The 25109-nt window shown below is 40.0% G+C and overlaps 1 protein-coding gene across 18 annotated transcripts in view; it reads right to left on the bottom strand.

Annotated features, from left to right (window-relative positions):
• SDCCAG8 (SHH signaling and ciliogenesis regulator SDCCAG8) overlaps positions 1 to 25109 on the bottom strand; it is a 232811-nt gene that overhangs the window by 145597 nt on the left and 62105 nt on the right. For all 18 annotated transcript variants that reach the window (XR_010412369.1, XR_010412370.1, XR_010412363.1 and 15 more), the window contains 3 exons: positions 16513 to 16665; positions 8469 to 8603; positions 5495 to 5611 (listed from right to left, as the gene is read on the bottom strand). Coding sequence is in view for 6 of the 18 variants with exons in the window: in XM_045877577.3 (XP_045733533.1) it covers positions 5495 to 5611; positions 8469 to 8603; positions 16513 to 16665 (405 nt within the window). In the remaining 12 variants the exon portion in view is untranslated. The remainder of the gene's footprint in view (positions 1 to 5494; positions 5612 to 8468; positions 8604 to 16512; positions 16666 to 25109) is intronic.

Here is a 25109-nt window from a genome sequence, read left to right as displayed (position 1 = left end):
GCTGCAATCTCCTTCAATCTTCTCACTGTCAGAAAGTTCTTCTTTCAGGCTATTGTGATTTCCAGTGGCTGTGATTAAACTGCTTTGTTCTTATTCCTTCTGTACTGAGGATCAAGAGCAGGTGTTTAAAAGTTACAACTCTTCAACTTCTCCTTATTGCTTTAGTTTCTCTGGCCTTAAGTAGGCCCTCCCTTTAGGACTTGCAAAGCTTCCTCTCATCTTTACACAAACCCACACAAAATAGATGCACTTCTTCCAACAATCTCATTAATTCAGTTGAACTTCAGAAATAATTCCTGTGTTGATACAGTCCACGTGTAATGTCGGTACCAAAGTGTTGACTCCCACTGCTGTAGACAGGAGCTCCAATTCTTTCTTGCCCTAATTTTTCTAGCCAAAATCATCTGATCTACTTCTTTTTTTTATACGTGCCCTATCCTAAAATATTTGTTTTGATCAAGGAATTTTGAACCTCAATGCTTCCTGCTCAATTGTAGCCACAACTCCAAAGTTATAACACATGCAATGCTGGTTTAAAAAAAAAAAGTCTTCTTGTCTCATGAAAAAATTTTTACCAACCTAAAAGAAACTACTGCAAAATAAATTTTATATTTATATTTATACTCTCATCTAAGCCATTATTTTTTTAAAGATTTATTTATTTATTTATTTATTTATTTATTTATTTATTTATTTATTTGAGAGAGAGACAGAGCGAGGGAGCATGAGCAGGGGGGAAGAGCAGACCCCGCCGAGCAGGGAGCCCGACGCGGGGCTCGATCCCAGGACCCTGGGATCATGACCTGAGCTGAAGGCAGATGCTTAGCCGACTGAGCTCCCCAGGCGCCCCTTTCATCTAAGCCATTATTAAGCCACAGGCCACTACTAAGATAATGACATTCTAACCAGTTCCACACTCACTTGGCAATGAGTGATGACTAAGAGACCAGGGGCGAGGCCATGTGCCATACTGCAAAATACTCCAAAACCATTAAGTTATCACCTAAGATTGATGAGTCTTCAAACTCAAAGAGCTCCACTTTTTAGTAAGGCACGAGAAACTTAAGCCATCCACTCCTATCTCTATACCCAGAGCAGGGGGTGGCAAACTTCTTGTACAAAGGCTCAGCGAGTAAATCTTGTAGTCTTTGTGGGCTACGGGGACGGGGTCTCTGCCACAACTCGACTCTGCCTGTGCCGCGGAAAGCAGCCACTGACAATCCGCGAATGAACAGAGGCGGCTGGGTTCTAACACGACTCCATCTGTAGGAAGAGGCAGTGGGTCAGACTGGCCCACGAGGGGCCGTGGTCAGCCCTCTCTTACGGTGCGGGTACATGGGCGTGTTAGACACTCGTGCACGTCTGCAGGCTTAAGTGGGTGTGTATCTCCTTGCAGCTGTACACCAAACCTCCCCCTGCCTTCCCCCGCGGCCTTGGCAGCATCATGGGCATGTGGCCGGGGCAGTCCGACAGGGCCCTGTGTTTAGGAGGGTGCTGAGCTTCGCTGTTTAATGCTCTGTGCTCAACATCTTGAAGTTTGTAATGACTGATTATACACTGGCACTGGCGTTTCATCAGAGAAGTCTGGTGGGATGGTGGAACCCCCGCTCATATCTGTGGTCTTCTCTTTACTCCTCCCAGCAGCCCCGAGGTGGGACTCAGACACCTGTCCCCTGAATCTTCCTCTCTGGCCCACACTTGGGGATCTGGCTGCCCTCTGCCTTGGGTGGAACCAGGTCATGGCAGTGGGAGGGTGGGGTCGGGGCTGTGTTCTGCTGTGGCCCTCTGCCTCTGGCAGGAGCCGGGATGTGAGTCTGGGGAAGATTAGGTGGAGTGTGTCACCCCTGACATCCCGGGACACGGAGGGGACCATCTCTGCCTCCAACTGCTATCACTGCTGCACACTCAGTAGGCCCAATGTGGAATCTCTGCTCGTCCTGATCCAGGTACCACTATGCCTGCATCCCCCCATGAGTATGCCTGCAAGGGACAGAGGCCAAGGTGAAATGTCAAATACAGGACACTGCAACTGCACAAGAGGGAGAGAGAGAGAAGGGGGAGGGGGAGAAGGGGGGGAAGAGAGATTATAAGAGAAAGGACAATATTTTATATTGTGATACCTCTGCATCACTTTTTTCCTGCATTTTGGACACAGGCCCCTGCATTTTCCTTTTACACTATGCCCCGATCAACCCTTCTGAGATTCATCTACTAGAATGGAAGGTAGCAAGGAAAATTCCACTTATGCATCCTTTGTAAGCTAACCTTGATGCCAGGGTAATAACGGGGCTTCCTGCAGCATTCCCCGACCTTAAATGTAAGGCTCTGAAATTAATTACAAATTGTAGGTTTCAGACTCTAAAGGGATATGATGATTGGGGTTGCTTCATGGGGGTCACTTCCCTCACATAGTTGCTGTAGGATGAATTCATATTTCTTTAGAATGATGATGAGACACCTTATATAAAGCACAGTCAAAACATATGTATGACATTTAATAAGAACAACAGATAAAGAAAGTCAAAATTTTGCTAAGATATCCCTTTATTCCCTATTAAAGAAGATAAAGCCGTAACATTCAGACATACAAAAACACACTGTGTGTCTGGTTTGAATAAACCGACCGTGAAACAGAGAAGTGTGGGTATGGGCTGGGCCCTACAAGATATTAATCTGTTAGTATTGTCAGGTGTGATGATGACATAGTGAGTACAAAAAACAATCCTCATAGATGCAGGCTGAGGGATTCACTGGTGAAATAACATTGTGTCTGAGATCTACTTCAGCAAAAGGAGCAACAGAAGAGGGAGACAGACAAAGAGGATGTGGAAGAGAAGATGAAGAAACAGTGACAAAGAAGATGAAGGAGGAGAGAAAAAATGTCAGATAGAACAGGACTGGCAAAATGATAAACCTAGGTGATGCATGTGTGGGAATTCATTATAGCGTTCTTTTTATATGTTTTTCAATTCCCATAATGGACTCTGTGTGTGTGTGTGTGTGTGTGTACCTGTTGCCTACAAAAAAATTTCAAATAAAAACTAGGGCACAGATTTTTCATTCTCCTCCATACCAAATGTCTTTTTTTCTTCCTTAGGCTGGCAGGAGTGCTCTATGCTGAAGAGATACAAAGGAGTTGATGGGAAGGATAATCCGCCCATGGGCTCCTGACACAATATAAAAAAGAAAAGGAGAAAGTGGGAGGAAGAGATCGCTATTGTTCCTCCCCTAACCCTTCCTTCTAATTATGCCAGAGTCAAGGCTCGGGTCACAAAGAAAATGATTTTGGTGGTCAACCATTTGCCCTGTTTTATATACATCAAAAAAGCTCTTGTTCTGACCACATTCCAATCTCACAGTTTCCCACCTACTTTAAAAATGTATCAAGAGGCCAGATTAACAAAAATATGAACAAAATGACTATATTACAAGGAACGCTTTGTCTGTAAACCGGGAGATGGCCATCTTGTTATGCTGAATTGCATGATGTGGGACACTTTAAAAGTTACATACACTTTCTGTCATTATAAGTATTTCTGATAAATGCTCAACATGCCCAGCTTTTAAAAGTTGAATGTAAATTTCTCTCTTGAGTGCAGATGGTGGCCAAGCAAAGTAGCTCTTTGGTCTTCCAGACAGAAGGTCAGGTCATGGCTGAAAGACCAAAGAACAATTGCTGCTTTGCTCCTCCAGATCCACGGAATGAGACACCACCACTTTCCTTTCTGAAACTGTCTGCTCAATACAAAATAGTTACAAAGAGTACCTATAAGATTTCCTCACATTCTGTCCAAGAGAAAATGATAAAAAGCACATCCCATCACAAATACCTTGTAACCATTCCAAGGTTTTATTCCTAACCCTCCGACCTCCTAAGAAGGCACATCTTTATCTAAAAACAACACTAGAAATCATTATGAAAACTGCTAATGTTTGACTAGTAAGCAGGAAATGTTCACAAATGAAACTGGCTCCTTTTTAAATCCTGCCACTTTGGCCTCCACATCATTGCTGGTTAATTGCAATGAGCTAGAGCTCTGAAAAGACAAATATTACAAATACTTCTACACGTTATTCATTTACAAGTGATATGGTAATCTTATTATTCCGACAGTGTTTTGTCTCCCTAGAACATTATCCTATAATTTTAAATAACTCAGACACTCTTCTTATTTTTTTTCTAATTAGTCCAAGTTGTTATGTTGGGCAGGTGCTATAGAATAATACAAAAGTATTTAACAATGCTAGCAAGCATACCAAGATGATACCCTTAAAAAAAAAAGTCATTATATATCAGGAAAGGAAAGGAAAGTTCTTTTTGGCTTGGTAGTGCTAGATCTTGGGTTGCTGATGGAAGATTTTCAATTCTACTATCAGGCACGCCCCCAACTGGATGCAGTAAAATAGTTTCATTATCTGTACACGTTAATAATGAAAATTCGGAAAATTAAAACTCATAACACTCTGAATATAGTGGTACAAAAGCAGAATCTGATTCTGGTTGTTCAGATGTTAATTTAGTGCCAGGAATTTCAGCCATGACTTGGAAAACTTTTTCAAGTACTAAATTTCATTATCGCTTTCATTTTTAATACTCCCCTATCATCTATTTACATCATCTGCATAGAAAGTTGACTGGGTTGAAAGGGAAAAGATGCTAGAAAGTATGATAAAAAGCTATGAACTAGAAATATATTTGAAAAAAACTAATTTTAAGTTTACCTACTTTTAAATTGTGGTGATTTTTTTAAAATGCTGACACTGAGAACTCATTTTAATTGAACAGATTTATCAATCTACTTTCATTGAATATAAAGAATGAAAGCCTTTGATGTTTTGTACTGTAACACAAATATAGAAAACCCAAAGTGAGTCTATTAGAACTGCCTCTCTCAAAACTTTATCCATGTCATCAATTAAAATTGGAGTATCTACATGATCTCAACAAAGATATAACATAAAACATCTGTTCAACTGAAATGGAAGTAAGCAGCATTTTCCCCTAACATTTCTAATCTCCCTGTATTTAAGGCTTTTTGAGCAAACGTATTCATGGTTATCTTAGTTAAAACTGGTTTTGCTCTGCCAACAATCAATTTGATTGACATATTTACATATCAACTCATCTCATCTTACAAATTTTAAACTTTTTCACTTAAAATTGGATTCAAGTTGGCATCTTTCAAGAACTTTATGTACGTATATTTTAGGTTCAAACTGTGCATTAGAACATTTTTTTTTTTTTACTTTTGTAAGTAATAGATACACATATCCAAATGTATATTTATGACCTGTCAGATTGGGATTTTATATGCAGGCGGTTGTATTCTCACCATTTCATGTGAAAGGTGATAATTTTAGGCAACTATAAATGAAATTCTTTTAATAGTATAAACTGGATTGTTCCATTAGTTAGAAGCAATATAATAGAAATAAATAACTTACATCTTTAATTATGTCTTTAATCGTTGTAATTACACTTGTCATCTCTTACCTCATCTTTAATTTCAAGATCCCTTTTAGTTTTGGTTCTGTACTCTCTGTGTTCCTTCTCTGCCTCATCCTTCTCCATTTTGGTTTTATTCAACTGATAGCGCATTTCCCCGCACACCTGTTAGATTGTAAAAACTAGATCAATAGCTGCGGGAATCGACCCGGCAATGCCTGCAATTAGATCTTTTGGTGCCCCCTAGAGGTCATATAAATAAAATACAATAGAACTTTGCTAAGAACGGCATTTTCTGTTAGAATATTCAATGTATTCTGTTAAGATGTAAAGGCAATATCAGGTATTACTGAGTCTAACAATTTCAAATTATGATAAAGAAATGTATAACTAATAAATTTAAGTAATGTGCCCAAATTTTTTTGTGCAAAATAACAGTTTCAATTGCACATCATCCAAAATGCACTATCATCTCTATTTTATGCAGATAAAATCATTAATTAAAATATTAAGCTATGTGAATATTCATTCAAATTGTTGTGATTTAAACAGTAAAGTTTTATTCTATATAGTAAAGTTTTCCTTTAAAGATTTGATCAGTTAGGCTTTTATTTAAGGAAATTTATAAAGGAATTTTTCTCTCTGCTAAGAGACGATTTAGTATTTAGGTGTACAGTAGAACCCAGTATTTACTGTAATCTTTGTAGATAATGTCAATCTTAAGCACAGTGCGATGTATTTAAGTCGATAAACATTGTCTGGTAAAAGGCACAGACTGGAACCATTTATAACTGTAGCATTCAACATAAAAGGAAAATATACATTTAAGTGAAATGATTTTAACATATCATTAAATAATGAGTACACATAGCATCTTAAGAGTGTTGTGTATCATCCTTTATAGAATTTTCTTTTTCAATCCAGGGCCTCTACAGACAGGTAAATAAATTTGGAAAATGCAATCAGCAGATAAATCTAAACAAAGAAATTATGAGCTTTTGAGATAACTGAGAATCTGCAGAGAGATTAGTTAACACACAAGTCTGCTAATTCAGTCTCTGATATACAAATACAACTTTCTAAAAATCATGTATCATCTAAAGGTTATAGTTGCTTGAAACTTTTCAATTTTGGTATTTCTCCAAAACTGATGATTAGAACTTCAGAAATTAGTTTTCATCATTATTGAGTTATTAGAATCTCAAAAAACCTGTATCTATTTCCCATGTTCAAATAAAAAATACTTTGAAAAATAAACAAATCTGGGTCTAAAGGTTATAGTGACAAGACAGAGGAAAGTCAGTAAGTTTCTTCCCAGTGGCCCTCAAAATGCTAGAAAAAGAATAAAATTACAAAAAATTTGATTTGAAATTCAAATGCCTTGAATGTGTCAGAGCTGACCCCTCTCATTAAAAAAAAAACTAGTAATTTACAAAAAGTTATTAATTCTAAAGCTAAATAAAGTTTAAAATTAAGAATGTTAGAAAAAAATTAGAGGGGCCCAAATTTGCTTGCTTTCTTATTCTTATTCCAACCTATTTGATTTATATACATGAATGAAATGAAAAAAACCCAAATTGATAATACCAAAAAATTATAATTACCCAGCCATGGTGTTTCAAACCCAATACCAATACAAAATTATTGTTTATTATTATATGTCTAAGCATTGTTTTATTTAGAATTATTTCATCCCTTAATTTTACTTTTAAAGTTCCCTTGCCGTACTACTCTCACTTTAGCATCTGCTAAGTTTATCTAAAATAAACTGGCGAAGTAAATTGAAGTGGAACAATGTCTCAGGGTTGGAGCCAGCACAAGGCCTGCTTCTGATGCTTCAGTCTTTCTGGACGGTTCTAAAGGCAGAGGAGGCATCTTTACTGCACACATTCCAACAGGAAGTTCTCTTCCTACAATGGACTGGACACTCTCACCACCAGCTTTCCCCCATAAATCTGGATTAACCACTGCCAGCCCTCTATATCCATTCCCTTACTTCTACCCCTACGATCCACACAAACACATCGGTGATATTGGCAAATATGGTATTTTAAAACTTTAATGTTAGCTAGCTTGAATTTTAGAAAGCAAATGGAGAATTACAGAAATTGAAGGGAAAAACAAGAAAAAAATAGGGGCTTTGTTTCTTCCATATACTAAAGGTAATTTTAATTACTAAATTATAAGTAACAATGGTATTACAAATGTGTCAACATTTAGGGAAATATATTGATAAATAAAATGCAGTATGAAAAGGTATGCATTTCAAAGAAAATCATCTGTGTCAATTGTTAAAAAAAATCAATCAATTTAATTTATTACATCATGCATGCCTATAATTAGTTGCTTAGTTTTAAAGCAACTTATTGCTGAAATCCACATGGACTTTAGTGTTTCATAAATACGTATGTTATAGTGACCAGCGAAGACTATGAACAATTTAGTTTTGGTTTACAAGTTTGTAATGCCCATAGCACAGACACTGTGATATTTTTTTTTTAAGATTTTATTTATTTATTTGACACTGTGATATTTTAAAGTATAAATTTAGGGACCAATAAAATAAGACACTTAGTATTGGAGCCTCGATTTTAGAGACCAGGTCTGAAAAGGAATGGGAGGTGGAGAATTTTTTATGTTAAGCACACTCTTCATGTGGTAAATAAATCTTTTACTATCATTGTGGAGACCAAAGCCATGCTATCTCTGGCAAACATTTCTCCCATCTAATTTAGAAATATAAGTTTTACCAAATATTCAATGATTAAAGTAATGAAACTTGCTTATTGATAAGTCTGTCCCAGCCACTTAACCTTCAGTTCTTCCAGGACATTATTTGTGTCTAATTCATCTTTTGTATTTGCAGCACCTATCAGAGGGCCTGCCAATAATAAGTAAATGCTGGCTTAATGACCATTATGTGGATCTTTACTATCTTAAATAACAAAACTTCTCCATTCCAAACTGCTTTCTGGGCTTTGTACATTAGGAAAAAATTTTAAACTAAAATCTCACATTGTACCTTTGTGACATCCATTTCCTTGGAAGTAAGCTGGTTTTGAACTTCTTCGAGTTGATTAATAGCTGAAATTTTCTCTCTTGTAACCTTTTCAACCTGGGCCTCCAGTTGGGCAATATTTTGAGACAGGGACAACATCTATAAGAGGAAATAAAAGTCCTAAACGATAATGCCATTTGACCAAATAAATATTAAGAACATTGATTACTCAGCCATAAAAAAGAATGAGAATTTGCCACGTGAAACAACATGGATGGACCTAGAGAGTGTAATGCTAAGTGAAAGAAATCAGAGAAAGACAAAATACCATATGATTTCACTCATTTCTGGAATTTAAGAAACAAAGGGAAAAAAAAGAGACAAAGAAACAAAAAGACACAGACTCTTAAATACAGAGAACAAACAGGTGGTTCCCAGAAGGGAGGTGAATGGGGGGGATGGGTGAAATAGATGAAGGGGATTCAGAGTACACTTATCTTGATGAGCACTGAGCAATGTATAGAACTGCTGAATCATTCTATTGTACACCTGAGACTAATATAATACTATGTAAAAAAAAAAAATCTTGAATTAATGGGAGTCTCTGCATGGCTACTGGGTTTGCTCTTAAGTCATTTCTCTGTGAATTGGGTATGTCCGTTTTTCTGCTTCCTCAACTCACCCATCCCCCATGACTTAAATATGTACTTCCTTCTGATTCATTCTCTGGTCTCTACCCTCATTTTGGGAAACACATACAAGATGATAAAAATCAAAGTTTGGGTTGAAACCTTAAGGTGATAATCATATAAGCTGTGGAAGGGACTGACAGGAATAAATTTCAAAGGTGATGTCAAGAAATCAGAGAAGTGTGGGGAACCTGGATGACTTAGTCAGTTAGGCATCAGACTCTTGATTTTGGTTCTGGTGATGATCTCAGGGTCCTGAGATCGAGCCCCATGTTGGGTTCCCCGCTCAGCAGGGAGTCTGCTTGAGATTCTCTCCTCTCCCTCTCCATCTGCCCCTCCCCCAATGTGCTCTCTCTCAAATAAATAAATAAATCTTTCAAAAAATGATTAAATCTTTAAAAAAAAATCTGGGAAGTCTTAAACCCTTCTCCCACATGGAAGGATAAAAGGACAGGATGGGAGAGCTGGAGAGCTCTCATTCTCTAGCTACCCTCATTCCTCCTCTCAGCCATCATCCCCTCTCCTCAGGAAGGTTTCTAGGACCTCTGGCTCCCAGCACAAAATAGGAACCCCTTCCCACACCCAGGGTTGCTATTCAGCCACTGCGCCCTGGGACAGCCATGCCTACTGTTGGCAGCGAGCACCCACTGGCACGGATTGCTGCCCCCACAGTACTGGTGGCTTACTATCTTGACTCTCTCTCTGGCACGAGCTGCCCCAACCACCTCTATATGTCTCCATCACACTGCAGCCTGAACGTCTGCACACTTCCAGCCTGGCACTTATCCCACTGTCTCGTTGTCTGTTTGCTCCCGTAGACTACAAGCTCCTCGAGGGCATGTTCTTCAAGAGGCACCGAATGTTTGATGAAAGAACAGATCACTGGGATGAACAGGTCACTGTGATGAACGGCTTTTCGGAGGAACCATCCACTCTATGAATGTCAGCTTCTTACTTTTTCTTCCCAGGGCGAGAAATGCTTTCTAGATCTCACGTTTAACCTTTACAGTTTTTTATTTGCAATTACATTTTACTCTGCTCCAGGAAGTAAAAACTTCCTAGACTCTTAATTTTTTATTTGTATTGGCAGCTTTAAAGTGAAAAAGAAATGCTACCTTCCTAGAGAGGGAAACATAGAGAGATACCTATCAGTGTTTAATCTGTTACACAAGAGCTTGTAACAAAACTGAAAGAGTATTTTAAATTTACTGTTGTACATGGACATGGGTGTGAATTCAGTTTTACAACTAAAATCAATAAGGCAAAGTTTGTGATAAAAATCAAGATTGCCTTCGAATTATGTAACTAGCTCAAGTTGACACATATGAAAATAATGAGCCCTGGTAGCGATTTTCTAATTAAATGGTAGATGTATTAATTAACTTTGCTGGGGATTGTAGAGAATTGTACATTTGACTTATGGTTGTTTACATGTCCTTCTTATCATCAAAAGACTGACTAAAAATTTTAATTTGCACATAAAATTACTTTTACTAATACCAGGCTACAAACTATCCTAATGCATATTGCAATCTGAACCCCAAATTGAAAGTCAAAAGAAATTAAATGCAACCAATAATGAGATTTATATACTTAATTTAAAAAATTCAAGTTCATGAGTATCCATATTATGAAGGTAATTATAGCTTTTCCGGATACAACAGCAGGAAACTTCAATTACCAGCTACTCATACTTATGTGAAGCTATATCTTATGGTAAACATATTAACATCGGTGGTTTCTGAAGTAAATATGCAGACAGACATTCACTTGCTAATTGTAAATTCCAACTCAGTTTCTATTATAAGCATGTACCGAATCACACTCCTTCCATCTGATTCCCTCCCTCTGCCACCCATCACTTCTTTCCTCTGCCCACTACCTGTCTGCTCCCTCCTGTCACCCACTTCCTGAGGCCTCCACTCCTGTTGTCACACCTTCTTTTTCCCCACGCCCACCATCTGGAAGTCAGCATTACACTGCAGGAGCTTCTCCATCCACATCTGTTGCGGAGACAGAAGTCACACAGACAGCAGCAACACTGCTGGATGTCCAGGGCGCCGACATCAGCTAAGTCCTCTAAACTTTGACAGGGGCAAGCAAGAGACAAGGACACCCGGTCTGGGAGAGCTTGATGGAAATCTCTCAGCTAAAGCAGTCCCTAGTGGCCTCAACATGGTATAAAGTGGTACTCGCCATAGAACAGGTGCAAGAATGAAGGATTCTAGCCATGGACTATTATCAAGGGAACCAACTGAAAAAAAAGAGTAGACCACATAGGGGTTGCTCACTAAATATGATAAATGACTGATTGAACTAACAAACCCAGGGGCTCAGAGCAGCCAAGGACCATAACCAAAGACAACAAACAAACTCACAGCAAGTACTATTCATGGGGGGATGATTCAAAATCTGTCTAGGTAGAAGACATCTGCTCTCTTAGAGCTTCCCACACACACGAAATTTAATGAGAACAAGTCAGGAGAAAGGAAAGAAGAAAAATAATAAAAAGAGAGGAAGAAAGTCTAAAAGTCTCACAAGCTTTCCTGACTGCTCGGAAAGGCCCGGGGGCGGGGGGGGCGGGTGGTGCTTGCTTTAATTCCTAACTACAGAGCTCTCACAACGTTAGGAGGAATTGCTCAGTCTCCCTCTTAGACTAACTTCATCTGCCAGGCAGTGTGATACATATTCTCACTTTTCATCCCCCCTTGAAGGACGAATTACACTCAATTAATTTTCAGTTGAAAAAAATGAGATTCAGAAAATTAAGGCATGTGCCTAAGTTCATTGAAGCTAATGAATAAAAAGTAAAGCCGGGCTTTATATTCAAATCTGTCTGCTTTACTCATACAGAGAAATCTATCCCATCAGGCAGCTTCTCTTTCTCTGGAGTAAGAATGATAATAGCCTCGAGTTTCAGAGTTACTAAATGTCCACTCTAGGCCAGGTATATTAGGCCCTTTTGAAACATTCTGATTTAATCCTACCAATTTCTTAAGTAGATCAACTCCATTTCTTACTCCTCTGACATGGGAGAGGTTAAACGAATTATTCAAGGTCACAGAAAGTTCAACCTGGATTCAACTCTAAATCTTTTGACTCCAAAGCCACTTGCTACCATTTCCTGGTGAAAGCACCTGCCCGAGTGCTAGGATCACTCTCAGCTCTTCATTCAGTCACTTTATTTAGGGCAGGACCTTGAGATTCAATGCCAGCCAAGGATTACTGTGGGCAAAACATAGCTGGTCTTTGCTATGGGTCCCATTCTCTGTCACACACACAACACGCAATTCACAAAGTTACCCCCACTCCACACCTCACTCTCCTTGGTTATAGCCAGCATTCCTCCCCCCATGCTCTGCATTTCTGAATCCTACCTACACTTTGAAACTCAGTTAAAATGCCACCTTCCTCACAAAATCTTCCATGATCTCTTGCAGACACAGACCGTTCTGATCCTCTGAATAAACATCTTCGTCATACCTTCCCCTTGTACTACATTCATTCATTCATTCATTCAACAAATATAGGTGAAGAACATTTTATGGGAGTGGGATGTGCCAAGCAATGATGATGTTAACCAACCACACATTCAAGGGACTCATAGTAAATTGGGGGACACAAACAATTCAGTAAGAATTTTCAGTTAATTGAGTTACAGGAGCCCACAGGAGAGGCTCTCAATTCATCTCTGGGAGTAGGTGGTAACCAGAAGAACTCTGAAGGATCACTTAGAGAGGGCATGGGGCAGAGGATTCCTCTAGGCAAGGGGCAAGGCATGTGCAAAATCCTAAAATGAAAACACAGTATGGCAGATTGGCATGTCTGTGTTGGAGTTAGTGCAGTAGGTCAGTATGGTGTCAATACCAGGAAGAAAAGTGGAGGGAGATGAGACTGGAGAGCCAAAGAGAGGAAGAGAAATGTAGAATTTTCATGTGATGCTAAAGGATCCTAAATTTTATCCAAGGGGTTGTAAGGAGACATGAAAGCATTTTAAAGCAAGAGACTGACATATTGACGTATTCATTTGAGAAAGATCATCCTGCCTGTGGCTTAGATGAGAAGGAGGTGAGACCGGAAGCAAGGAGAGGGCTTGGGGCTAGAAATCATCCAGGGGTGAGGTATGGATAGCAGTGGGGTGGACAGACAGGGCAATGGAAAATTCCTAGGCACCTGAATCTCTAGAATTTGGTGACATAATGATGAGTAGGGTGAGTGAGAGAAAGGACACAAGAATGCCAGCAAGATTTGGGGGTTCCCTGGGAGAGGGAAGATGGGAAGTGAAGCTGGTTTGGGAGCTCACTAGAGAGCTGAGGATTTAGGAATCGATTCCATATACATGAAACTGAGAGCCGCAGTAATGCCAAAGACCCCGAAATCTAAAGCTCTCTGCTAAACTCTAGAACTTTCCATCAAGCTGTTTTCTGGATGTGTTTCCTTGTCTCAAAGGCACTTTAAACTCAGAGCAAACTGAAAGGCACACATCATCATTCTGTCAAATCAAGAATATAGATCCAAAGGAATCAAGGAAAAAGAATCTTTTAAAGGGAGTAAGAACTAAAAAATATTACCTAAAAAATAGCACAAGGAGGGCTCCGGTGAACATAATGAGAGGTGAGAGAATGAAGACAACAAGTACAGACAAACCTTTCAAGAAATGTGCCCATTACGGGGAAAAGCAAGGAGGGCCATGGAATTACTGAGGTGGCTTCCAACCTTGGCTGCACATTGGAATCACCTGGACAACTTTAAAAATACTGACACCTGAATCCTACCCACAGCTATTTACACATCTCGGTTTGGGATGCAGATTGGGCAGGAAGATTTTTGGAGCCTCTATGGAGCCAAGATTGAGAACCACTGGTTGGAAGATTGTTTCTTTCAATGGATGACAGAAACTTGTGCAGATTCTCCTTATAAGGAAGAGGATTCAGCGGGGGAGGAGAATGGAAATGACATCCCTGAGGGGCGCCTGGCTGGCTCAGTCGGTTGAGCACCCGACTCTTGCTTTCGGCTCAGGTCATGATCTCAGGGTCTTGGGATCTAGCCCCACAACGGGCTCCACACTCAGCTCAGAGTCTGCTTGTCCCTCTCCCTCCCCCTCAGCCCCACCCCCCTCTCAAATAAATAAATAAAATCTTTAAATTAAAAAAAAAAGAAAGAAAGAAAAGAAATGACCTCCCAGAGGTGGAGGAAGAGAATGGAACCCAGAGCAAGGGGAATGAATTAGCGTGAGGCTTCTCCTGTTCTGACACGGTTGGCATGCTGGTGAAATTTTACTTGAAGTCACAGGTAAGGGGGAAGATAAATAGTTGAAGTTTTGAGTTTTCTTTGTTAGGTAAGTAAGGCTCTCTGCTGATAATGAGGGGAACGATGGTATAGTAGAGAATCTGAGCAGAATAAAAGTGATTTAAAATAGTCCTTGAAAATGGGCCCAAGATACCATCATTGCCACCTGGACTAGGATAATTACCTCCCACCTGATCTCCAGGCATTTATTCTGATTTTCCTTCCAATCTCTTGACAGATGGTACTTCTCAAATATAAATGGCATCATGATGCTGCCCAATTTAAAATCGTTCGATGGTTTTCCATTAGTTTCTGGATAAAATTTAAAATCTTTCACATGCATTTTAAGGCCATTCATGCTTTGGTCTCTACATACTATTCCAAACTCATCTCCTGCTACTGTCCCCACTTCCTATGCTCCAGTCACCTGGGCCTTCTTTAAATTCCTAAAAAGTATGATGCTCTTTAGCTTCAGTGTCTGGGGGGTGTCGTTTCCCATTTGAATCTCTTCCCCTCAACTCTTCACCTGACTGCTCCTAGTCAACCCTGTTGAGTCTCGTTTTCAAAATCTCTTTCATAGGACAGTCTTTCATGACCACCTGGACTCACTCAGACGTGCCTGTTACATACTCCCATGGTACCCTATACTGTATTTCCTTGCCTTTATCACAGTGGTAACTACAAACTCACTCAGGGAAGTCTGTGTCCAATGTCTTCCTCCTCCCTCCTCTGGAAGCAGGACCGCACATTCCCAGGCCCTCCAGTTACTTTCTGTTGAATGTGGAATGAACAGGGGAGAGGAATGCACGGTGGGACTGCTGAAGCAGCAGGAGCACCAGGGACACTAGGGTCATGATGCACAGGGGTGCTGTCTGCAAGGCTCAGATCGCCCATCAAGGCCAGAGAAGGTAGACGGTTTGATTGACATAGAGTGAGGTTCTGACAGGCGCCATTTTTCTAAAGCCTAAGACAAGGGAGTTTACAGTAAATGCCTCAGACACCCATAAGCCTTAAAATCCCCTGGACAGAACTTGTGATTCTTCTCTTTATATATCCTCAGGATTACACATTGCCTTGCACATAGCAGATACTCAGTAGATACGTGCTGAGTGATGTAATTATCACACACTGGAATATTATAATAAAGCATTCAGGGTATAAGCTGCGAGTCACTTTAAAAACAAAACAAAACATGTAACAGCTGCTTTGGTTACTTTATGGACCCTATCTTGCTCAGTTTTTACTCTATTGTAGCAACTTTAAAGATTTATTTATTTATTTTAGAGAGAGAGTGAGATAGCGTGTGAACTGGGGGAAGGGGGAGGGAAAGGGAGAGAGAATCCCAAGCAGACTCCACACTGAGCACGGAGCCCAACTTGGAGCTCCATCTCACGACCCTGAGATCGTGACCTGATGGAAACCAAGAGTCGGACATTTAACTGACTGAGGCACAGGCGCCCCCATTGCAGCAACTTCAAAGCTAGGTTTCAATTCTGTATTCCAGTTTATCACTGTTTTCCAAACACTGCCCATTTCATGTTAGCTGTTCCTTTTGCCTTTCATCTCTTCCTTCCATGTGTTCATCTGGTTATGTTCATTATTCATCATGCAATTTGTCAGAACCTACTTTGTACAGTGTATATAATTATTTTTTCTCGGTTACTTGGTTTCTTACACGTGTTTCATCTTCTACAGGTCTAATTTGAGAGAGAGGGAATATGGTGGGGGAGTCATCTCTCCTGGATTTAGCCCACGTTGAAATAAAATCTGGGTATCTGCAGAGCACCTGCTTTTCTCTAACAAACATGAGAGAAGGAATCAAACAGAATGGTGGGATCAAAGTATAATTTTACAGTTTCCTATCATGGAATCAATTGATTATTTTACTCAGAGAGGTCCAAGAATATAACTTTCCTTGAGAAATACATGGAAAAATGGAAAATTTTTATGAACTCTAAATTATAAGCAATTGACTACTTACAAGGTTTTTAAATTGAGTGTTCATTCAAGAATGGCAGCCTACAGCATCATCAGTCACATCACCACAAACATTTCTGCCGCAGCGGGTAACAAAGTGAATCCGAAAGTACCTTTGATCCCACGTCTTCCCTTTCTTTTGTTATTTCCTTTCTCATCGTCTGTTTCTCAAGGGCCCTTTTCTCTTGCTGAGATGCGAGTTCTTTTTCAAGTCGCTCTGTCTGTCTCTCCAGTTGATTCTTCAACTGCTCACACTGGATTAAAGCCTGCCAGAGTAAGATGGAGTGAAATGGGGCCTCAGAATTTGCGAAAATGAGACAATTAAGCTTTAATTTTCTTTAGAATCATCACAAGTCACTGTAAAGCCCATTAGAATAATTTTATATTTGTCAATACCACTTATAGAACTAAAATACAATTCAAATGGTACATTTATTCACACATTTCAATTTTCACAATTAAGACTATATTAACTAAGCAACTAAGAAAACTCAGGTAAATGGAACCCGATGAAGGCCACAGATGAATCCAAATTTTGAAAAACGGCATCAGAGAAATCAAGTGTTCTAATATTTTTCAATTATATAGCATGTCTATTCTAAATGAAATATATAAGTATCCAATTTAACTAACTTTTCATTTGCTTATGGTTAAAAATTAGTGAAATGCTTCAAAATTTAAAATGAAATGTACCTATATACAAGCATCTATTTTTAACATTATCAAATAATCAAGTTCCCTTAAATATAACTAAGATAAGATTTAGCTCACTCTCCTTCCAAACATAACAAAAGTAAAAATTATGTAATAATAAAAAGTTTAGATAAAAAAAGACTCAAAACAACATTTACTCCCTAGTTTCACGAAATGAGAAGTGCCATCTCTCACTGCTGGTAATTTATAAGTCCATAATTGTTCTTTAGTCTCAATTTCCCACTCTGAATTTCTAGAAGTAAAAACTTTCTAACTTCCTTTTAACTACATCCACAGTACCTTTATGCCAAATACCCAATAATAAACTAATTTCAAAATTCCAATTTTAAAAAACCCCAGTAAAGGTAAGGTGCTTGACACACAAAGTCTGAGTCATTCTATGCTGTCTTAGTCTTCTCCCAGTGGCTCTTATCCAATATCCAATCTTCACCTCATTCAAAGCCACCATGTTCCTCTGAATTATCAACCCAAGAAACCCAGGTCTCATATGACCTACAAACTGTGTAAGTATGTATCAAGTTATACATTTGATAGTCACACTTGCTGTTAATGGTGAGGGAAGTGGTCTCAGTAAGCATTGCAAGTTCTATGCATAGCTTTGCTTCCCTCTGGTGAAAGCTATAATAAATACAGACAAATAATCTAGGGTATGTGAATTTGCTTATCTTCATTCGGAAACCATTAAACCCTAATTTCTTTCAAATTCTTCTGGAAAGTTTCTGCACTCCTAGGCATAAAATATGAGGGTAAAACTCAACTGTCTCAGATTAACTGACAAGCACATCCAGTGACTGAGAAATGATTCTCCTAGGGACTTGGTACCAAGTCCAATTCTAGTTGAGAATGTCTGTAAAATAAAATCTTCTATTAGATTTTAAAAGAAGTGAAAAAGCATAGTTTTTCTATAATTTAAGCCCTCGGAGCGTGAAACATTATGAATTTGAGATTTTTGTGCTTCATAACACAGTTGCTGTTGTAAAAAATATTTTAAACATTTTATTTTGTTATTATTATATATTTTTTGAGAGAGAGCATGAGTAGGGGGTGGGGAGGGGCAGAGGGAGAGAGAGAATCTTTTTTTTTTTTTAAGACATTATTAATTTATATGACAGAGGAAGAGAGAGAGCACAAGTAGAGCGGCAGGCAGAGGGAAAGGGAGAAGCAGGCTCTCTGCCGAGCAGGGAGCCTGATGTGGGGCTCAATCCCAGGACCCTGGGATCATGACCTGAGCCGAAGGCAGATGCTTAACCGACAGAGCCACCCAGGCACCCCATGAAAAATATTTTATATGAGTCTAATAAAAATCTTCATAACTTTCAAAGATCTAATACCCGTGGCATGAAAGAATAAAATGATTATTGACTATAAACCAATATTTCCAATCAGTAGCTTTTTCATTGAACAAAAACTCAGGAGTCAACATTATTAAGCACAGAACAGTGGAAGGGACTGCTGAAGATCAAAGAGCAGGCTGACATGAAGAACAACCAAAGAATCAATTCCAAGAATTCAGTCAGTTTGGAAACAAGGAACAGTAAATGATCCTGACAGGGAAGGGGCCTAATGCCAGCGTAAGATGATATAAACGAAAAGTACAAAGTACAAGGCAAGAACTTGTAAATCACTTAAAACCATTGCTGAAGCCTTCTCCCTATTAGGACTGGCCATCATGGAGAGGTAATGATGAGGAAGTATGAGTAAAAGTAAGGACTTTTATTTGTCTTGATTTTAATATATATGCCTGATCCCAATGAAGAAAATTATGAAGGATCAGTAACACTTGGATTTAGAGAAGCGATTTAATCTTTTTAAAGATAGCTTTCTTACTGTGGACCTCATGCACTAGAAGGCCAAGGGGAAATAGACAAATACTTATACACTCTTTCCATTAAAGCTTTACCTTAAAAAGAAAAAAGAATTTATTTATTTGAGAGAGAGAGAGAGAGAGCACGAGCAGGCGGAGTGGCAGAGGGAGAGAGAGAAGCAGAGTCCCTGCTGAGCAGGGAGCCCAAGGAGGACTGGGGGCTTGATCCCAGGACCCTGGGATCACAACATGAGCAGAAGGCAGATGCTTAACCCCTGAGCCACCCAGGTGCCCCAAAGCTTTACCTTTTTATTCCAGGGCTCCCTCTCCCAGTTTCCAGAATCCCAGTTGATCCAGTACTACCTGATTCTGCTCATCTAACCATTCCATAAAGGCATAATTGAATTCTCACAAGCGAGGTCAGTAAATGGTCAGTTACAGCTAACTGATAGATCTTCAGAGAGGCCCAAGTTTTTCTGGGGCCTGCATCTGCCATTTCTCCCAGTGGTTCCCAAGGGGGTAGCTTCTTTCTTTCCCTGAGCACAGCCCCTTTTTGGTGGAAGTGGTTGTTGCTCTTGAGAAGTTGAGGGAATTAGACTATTCCCCCACCCAGTTGACTCTATCCTCAAGGGACCTTTTCTCTTCTGGGAAATTTCTTTAATTGTGGTTATTCTATGCTGGCCACATTAACACATTATTCAAAACATAATTTATTGGACTTGATATTCCCAGCCCTAGTTTTATTAAACCAACAAGTATGGATTACTGTCTTAATGGGGCCAAAACATTTTCTGAAACAAATTTATATCTAGTCAACTGAATTTTTTAAAATAGGAAACCTATTTTAGGACATATGAAAGTCCTTCCCGAGTGCTAGGGCTAGGTTTCTAGAAATCCTTGTGATCAAAGAATTCACAATTCAAGAATTAAAGATCTTATGAGAAATAACAAAATTCACACTTAAAAAATTAAATTTAAAATTCACATAAAAACTTATGAAAATGTTTTCATTTTTATGAACTATAGCCCACAAAACTAAAATGCTGTCAATATGTTTTAAGCAGGTAACTTATAAATAATGACAACCATTTGTTTTTAATTTATAAACTCTTGCTTGCTAGAAACCTATCAGTCAGTCTGTTCCTATCTCCCATTTTCAAGATGTTTATAATTTGTTTGTTTTGTGGCAGATAATGTACATATCAAGCAGCGATGGGGCACATGGGTGGCTCAGTTGGTTAAGCATCTGGCTCTTGAATTTGGCTCAGGTCGTGATCTCAGTGTCGTGAGTTCGAACCCCATGAAAGGCTCCCCATTGAGCATGAAGCTTGCCTAAGATTCTCTGCCTCTCCTTCTGCTCCTTCCTGCCCCACACCCTACTTGCTCAATCTCTCTCTCTCTCTCAAAAAGAAAAAATAAAAAGCATTATATTCTCTGCCTGTGCTTGCAGTCAAAGGACCAAATGTCTTGATCTTTTTACTTTAGGTTTCTAATTTTCACCTTTCTGATTCTTCTATAGTCTAAGAAAAAGAATAATTTAGAAAGGAAAATAAAAGTTTTGGGGACATTTATTCAACCTCCTGGGTTTTTGTTTTTTGTTTTTTAAATCTTCCCTTGGAGGGTTATCTCATTATAGATACAGTCATGATAACTTCATGCTAAAGCCAACAATGTCCCTTAAGATAGAAGCAAGCAGGTCTGAGGCCTGGTTAACCATTTCATGTTGTAGCTTTACCAAGGCATCACTGCAAAACTTCTGCTTTTCCACCCTCATTTATTCTGAGGATATGTTTTTCCTCTTTTAAAATGATCCCTGGTTGTAATGGCTTACAATTTTCAGAGTAAATCAAAACCATTTATTGATCACTCACCATGTGCCAGATACTTTGCTAAGTGGCTTACATGGATTAATTTATTTAACACTCTCGCTAAATTTTAATAGTTCTTATCACTCAGCTGAGTGAAGAAACTGAGCAGCTCTGAGACATTAAGTAACTTGCCCAGGATCACAGACCTAAAAAGTGGCAGAGTAGAGATCTGAGCCAGGGTAGTTCCACAGCTAAATGGCATTATAGCTTTCTCGTGTTATAGATTTATTATCTTATAAAATCCTCGGATGTTTTCACTGCCATCGTCAATGTAAGTATAGAATATAAAATAATTCCTCGTGTGCATTTACTTAGCATGCAATGTGCTAATGTGAACACTAGATGGCAACAAATGTCAAGGAACTATAAGAACAAAGTACCCATTTCATGAGCTCAAAGATCAAGTAGTTGGTTTCAAAATTAAAATATGGATGCCATTTTACTTTTTTACTCTCAGAAAGCAAAATTCCTATTATGTTTTAACATACTTGAGATAAAGGCTAGTAGATGTGCACTGTATTTTGTAAACTGCACAGAAATCAGTTCTTGCATTATTACTAATTCAAGGAAAAATGCTTTAGATTCGCAATACACAATAGCTTCTTTTGTTCTTAACTGTTAAATTTTTAAAAGCACTAATTACACTAATTACCTGCCTTTTAAGGTCTTTTGGTGGTGGGGCACCTGGGTGGCACAGTTAAGCGTCTGCCTTCAGCTCAGGTCATGATCCCAGGGTCCTGGAATAGAGCCCTGCATCAGGCTCCCTTCTCAGTGGTCTGCTTCTCCCTCTCTCTCTTCTCCTTCTTGTGCTTTCTCTCTCTCTCTCTCTAACCGCCCCCCCTTCAAATAAATAAATTTTTAAAAAATCTTAAAAAAAAATAAGGTATTTTGGTGGTGAGAGCTATGCAAACAGCTACCAAAATGATACCAGCTCAGTCAGACTATGGAGGAGGAAGAGATTAATTCAAGCAAGAAAGGGCTGGGGCAAACTTTTGGGAAGACTGCGGCCTGGGTTGAGCCCCAAGGTTGAATAGATAGATCAATACATTGCTGTAAAGTACAGTGTCAGCAAATTCATGGTCACATTCAGGAAGGTCACATTCCTGACCTTGTAAGTCATATTCAGGAAACAGCACAGGTTGTAGGAAAGAGTGTAGTGACAAATAAGGCTAGAAAAGTTAGGGTGGGGCCGTATTGTGAAAGATCTGGAAGGTCATGCTTTCATTTTACTGCAAGAGGGGAGCTACTCGAACAGGGAGAGTTACAACTGAGGGGGACTTTGGCAGCAACAGGCAAGATATGCTGGAACTGGAAGAGGCCTGAGCAAGACCAACGGAAGTGTATTGTGATCATCTATGTAGGCCTAACCAGGATGGAAAGGGTGGGCAGAGTTTAAGAAGGGACCCCAAAGCCCCAAAGACAGAGGGATAGCTTGGCAACTGATTGGATGTTGAGAGTGTGGGACGGGGAGGGGCCAAGATATTTTAAAGGCTGCCAGCCAGGGTTGCTGCTAAGATGAGGATGCCATCATCTGAGAAAGAGAACACAGACAATGGGAGAAGGAGAAGGAGTGGTGGACAGGAAAATGGAGAGGAGCAGTAACTTGGTAGATTTTTAGATGCTAACAGAATGTCATACATAATCAGAGGTCTAGTAGCAGCAAGAAATGTAGGTCTGGTGCTCAAGAATGCTGTTAGAGCTAAAGGCACAAGGCGGGGGTGTTCAAATGCAGGGAATGTTCTGGACATGACAGGAGAGACAAATTCCTGGAAATGAGGACAACGCAGGTGGAAGGCTATGAACTACTAATTATGTCTAAGGCTTGTGGAAAACAAGTGAAAAGAGATGGAGAAGAGTAGATAAGAGCAATACAAAAAGAACCCATGGGAGTAAATGTCAGATAAATCAAGGGGGAAAGATGACATGTTATGAAAGGACAGCCAATGGCTTCCAAGACAGCAGAGTCAGGAGTCGAATGAAGACGGAGATGACATCACCGGGCTTAGTAATCGGAAGTGACTGGTGACCATTAATTAAGTGAGCAATTCAGCAGCATGAAGTCAGACTGCCATTTATTGCAAGCCCGCCTGCAGTGTGCTCAGAAGGGAACGGAAGGCTGCAACGGTGGACACTCATTTTGAAAGGTCTGCCGGTGAAATGGCGGCAAGAAGTTCGTGGATGAAGTGGAAGCTGATCACGTGAAGGCTGCCTGTTGTTTGTTTAAGCAAGAATAACAGCTGGAGATGGATGAAGAGGGAAACAGAGGGGAGGGAGGGACCAAAGATACAAGAAGATGTGATGACAAAAGGCTAGGAGACTTCAGTAACTTAGAGAAGATTTCATCTTGGGAAGTAAGAGGGCCAGAGAAGCAAGGAAAAATGAGTAGAGGACACGTCTGGGAGATGAGAAGATGTTGAAGAGGCTCTTGTCAGTTGGCTGTGACATCAGTAACTCAGGTCAGCTACTGAGTGAGGAGTTAACAGCAGAGCTGGGGACGTACAGAAAGTGGAATTCCTTCCTATGGTACAGAAGGTGGCCAACTGCAAAGAAAAGAACTGCTAAACAGTACTTCTAACCACTGAGGATGACCAGTATCAGTCTCCCGTGGAATTCATTCTGTGACTTTCTTCAGCATCACTTGAAAGGCTGAAAGTAGCAATAGGAAAAAAAAAAATGTGTGATTGAGCCTCTGCTGGGCACTGGCCATGGGGGTAAACTGGAAAGATAAGAATAAAAGAATTCTAGAGTGTTACTGAAAACAGATTACAATTCCCTTAGTTAGAGGATATTTTCTGAGAACCTATTACATGCCAAGCACTATGCAAGATGCTAAAGATTTACTAGTAATCAAGATGGGTAAGTTCCTTCCTATCAGAGATTTTAAAGTCTAATGAAAGGGGCACCTAGGTGGTTCAGTCAGTTAAGCGTCTAAGTCTTGATTTTGGCTCAGGTCATGATCTCAGGGTCATGAGATCGAGTCCCATGTTGGGCTCCCCGCTGAGTGTGGAGCCTGCTTGGGGTTCTCTCTCTCTCCCTCTGCCCCTCCCTCTCCCCCCGCCCCTGCACACATGTGCACGCACACTCTAAATAAATAAATAAATAAAAGTTTAATGAAAGATAAAGACAAATAAGGAAGACTAATACACTGATGAGTGCTGTACATAATGGGGAGTAGTTCTTACCTGGGGGCAATTCAGCATGCACGCACACACACACACACACGCACATATGCCCCCACACACGCATGTACACACATGCACGCACATGCACATGTACACACACATGCACACACACCCGTGGGAACCCCTGACAATATATGGAGACATCTCTGGTTGCCAGAACTTGGGGAAGAGGAGGTATGCTACCGGCATCTAGGGAATAGAGACCAGGGATGCTGGTAAAAATCCTATGATGTGCAGGCTGTACAAGGTCTAAAACAAAGAACTATGTAGTCCAAAATGTCAATAGTGCCAAGGCTGAGAAGCCTTTCTGTGAAGACACATAAGAGGTACATCAAGTCTAGGCATGGGAGACCAGAGATTTTCTAGAGACAGCAGCAGACCTAAGAGATGGAGAAAACATCTAGGTGGGGAGTGAAGAATTTGCATGGCAGGTACAAACACCCAGGGGCTGTAACAGAAGCACAAAAACGGGGCAGAAGTGGCTGTCACCATCAGAGGTGCTAGCTCTTGAGGAAATACTTTGTGCCAGAGTTTCTACAACATAACGGATACACATTTTAAAATGGAGTCCTTGGGGCGCCTGGGTGGCTCAGTCAGTGAAGCATCTGCCTGCAGCTCAGGTTATGATCCCAGGGTCCTGGGATGGAGCCCCACATCAGGCTCCCTGCTCAGCGGGAAGCCTGCTTCTCCCTCTGCCACTGCCCCACCACCACCTGGCTCTGCTCACTCGCTTTCTCTCTCTCTCTCTCAGATAAATAAAATCTTTAAAAATATAAATAAAATAAAATGCAGTCCTCACTAACAATCCTCTAAGTCAGATATTATTTCCATTTTACCGATGAGGAAAAACTGTGGCCGGGGGAATTAAGTAAGCTGTCCTAGGTCACCCAGCTGGGGAAATGGTGCAGCTGAGAGTTGAATCGAGGCCTGCTAACTCTAACAAAGACCTCACCCAACCCCTAAAGTTGACTGCCTTTCCAAGCTGACAGAGGCCGAGTCTGTTGGAGGACAGTAATAAGGAAGCCCATGCCAGATCTCAGAAGTATGCCAAAGGCTTAGAGACTGTCCTGAGGCAGTGGGCAATCCCAGACAGATTGGAAATCGAAGAATCACAGGATCAAATCTGCCTCGAAGAAAGGTCC

Source organism: Mirounga angustirostris, unplaced genomic scaffold (assembly GCF_029215605.1).
Source record: "Mirounga angustirostris isolate CCGP_5_RB_7025 unplaced genomic scaffold, mMirAng1.0.hap1 SCAF_6, whole genome shotgun sequence".
NCBI classification, from domain to species: domain Eukaryota; kingdom Metazoa; phylum Chordata; class Mammalia; order Carnivora; family Phocidae; genus Mirounga; species Mirounga angustirostris.
Note: the sequence above shows the minus strand (reverse complement) of the source record. Positions and strands in the feature narration are given on the sequence as shown.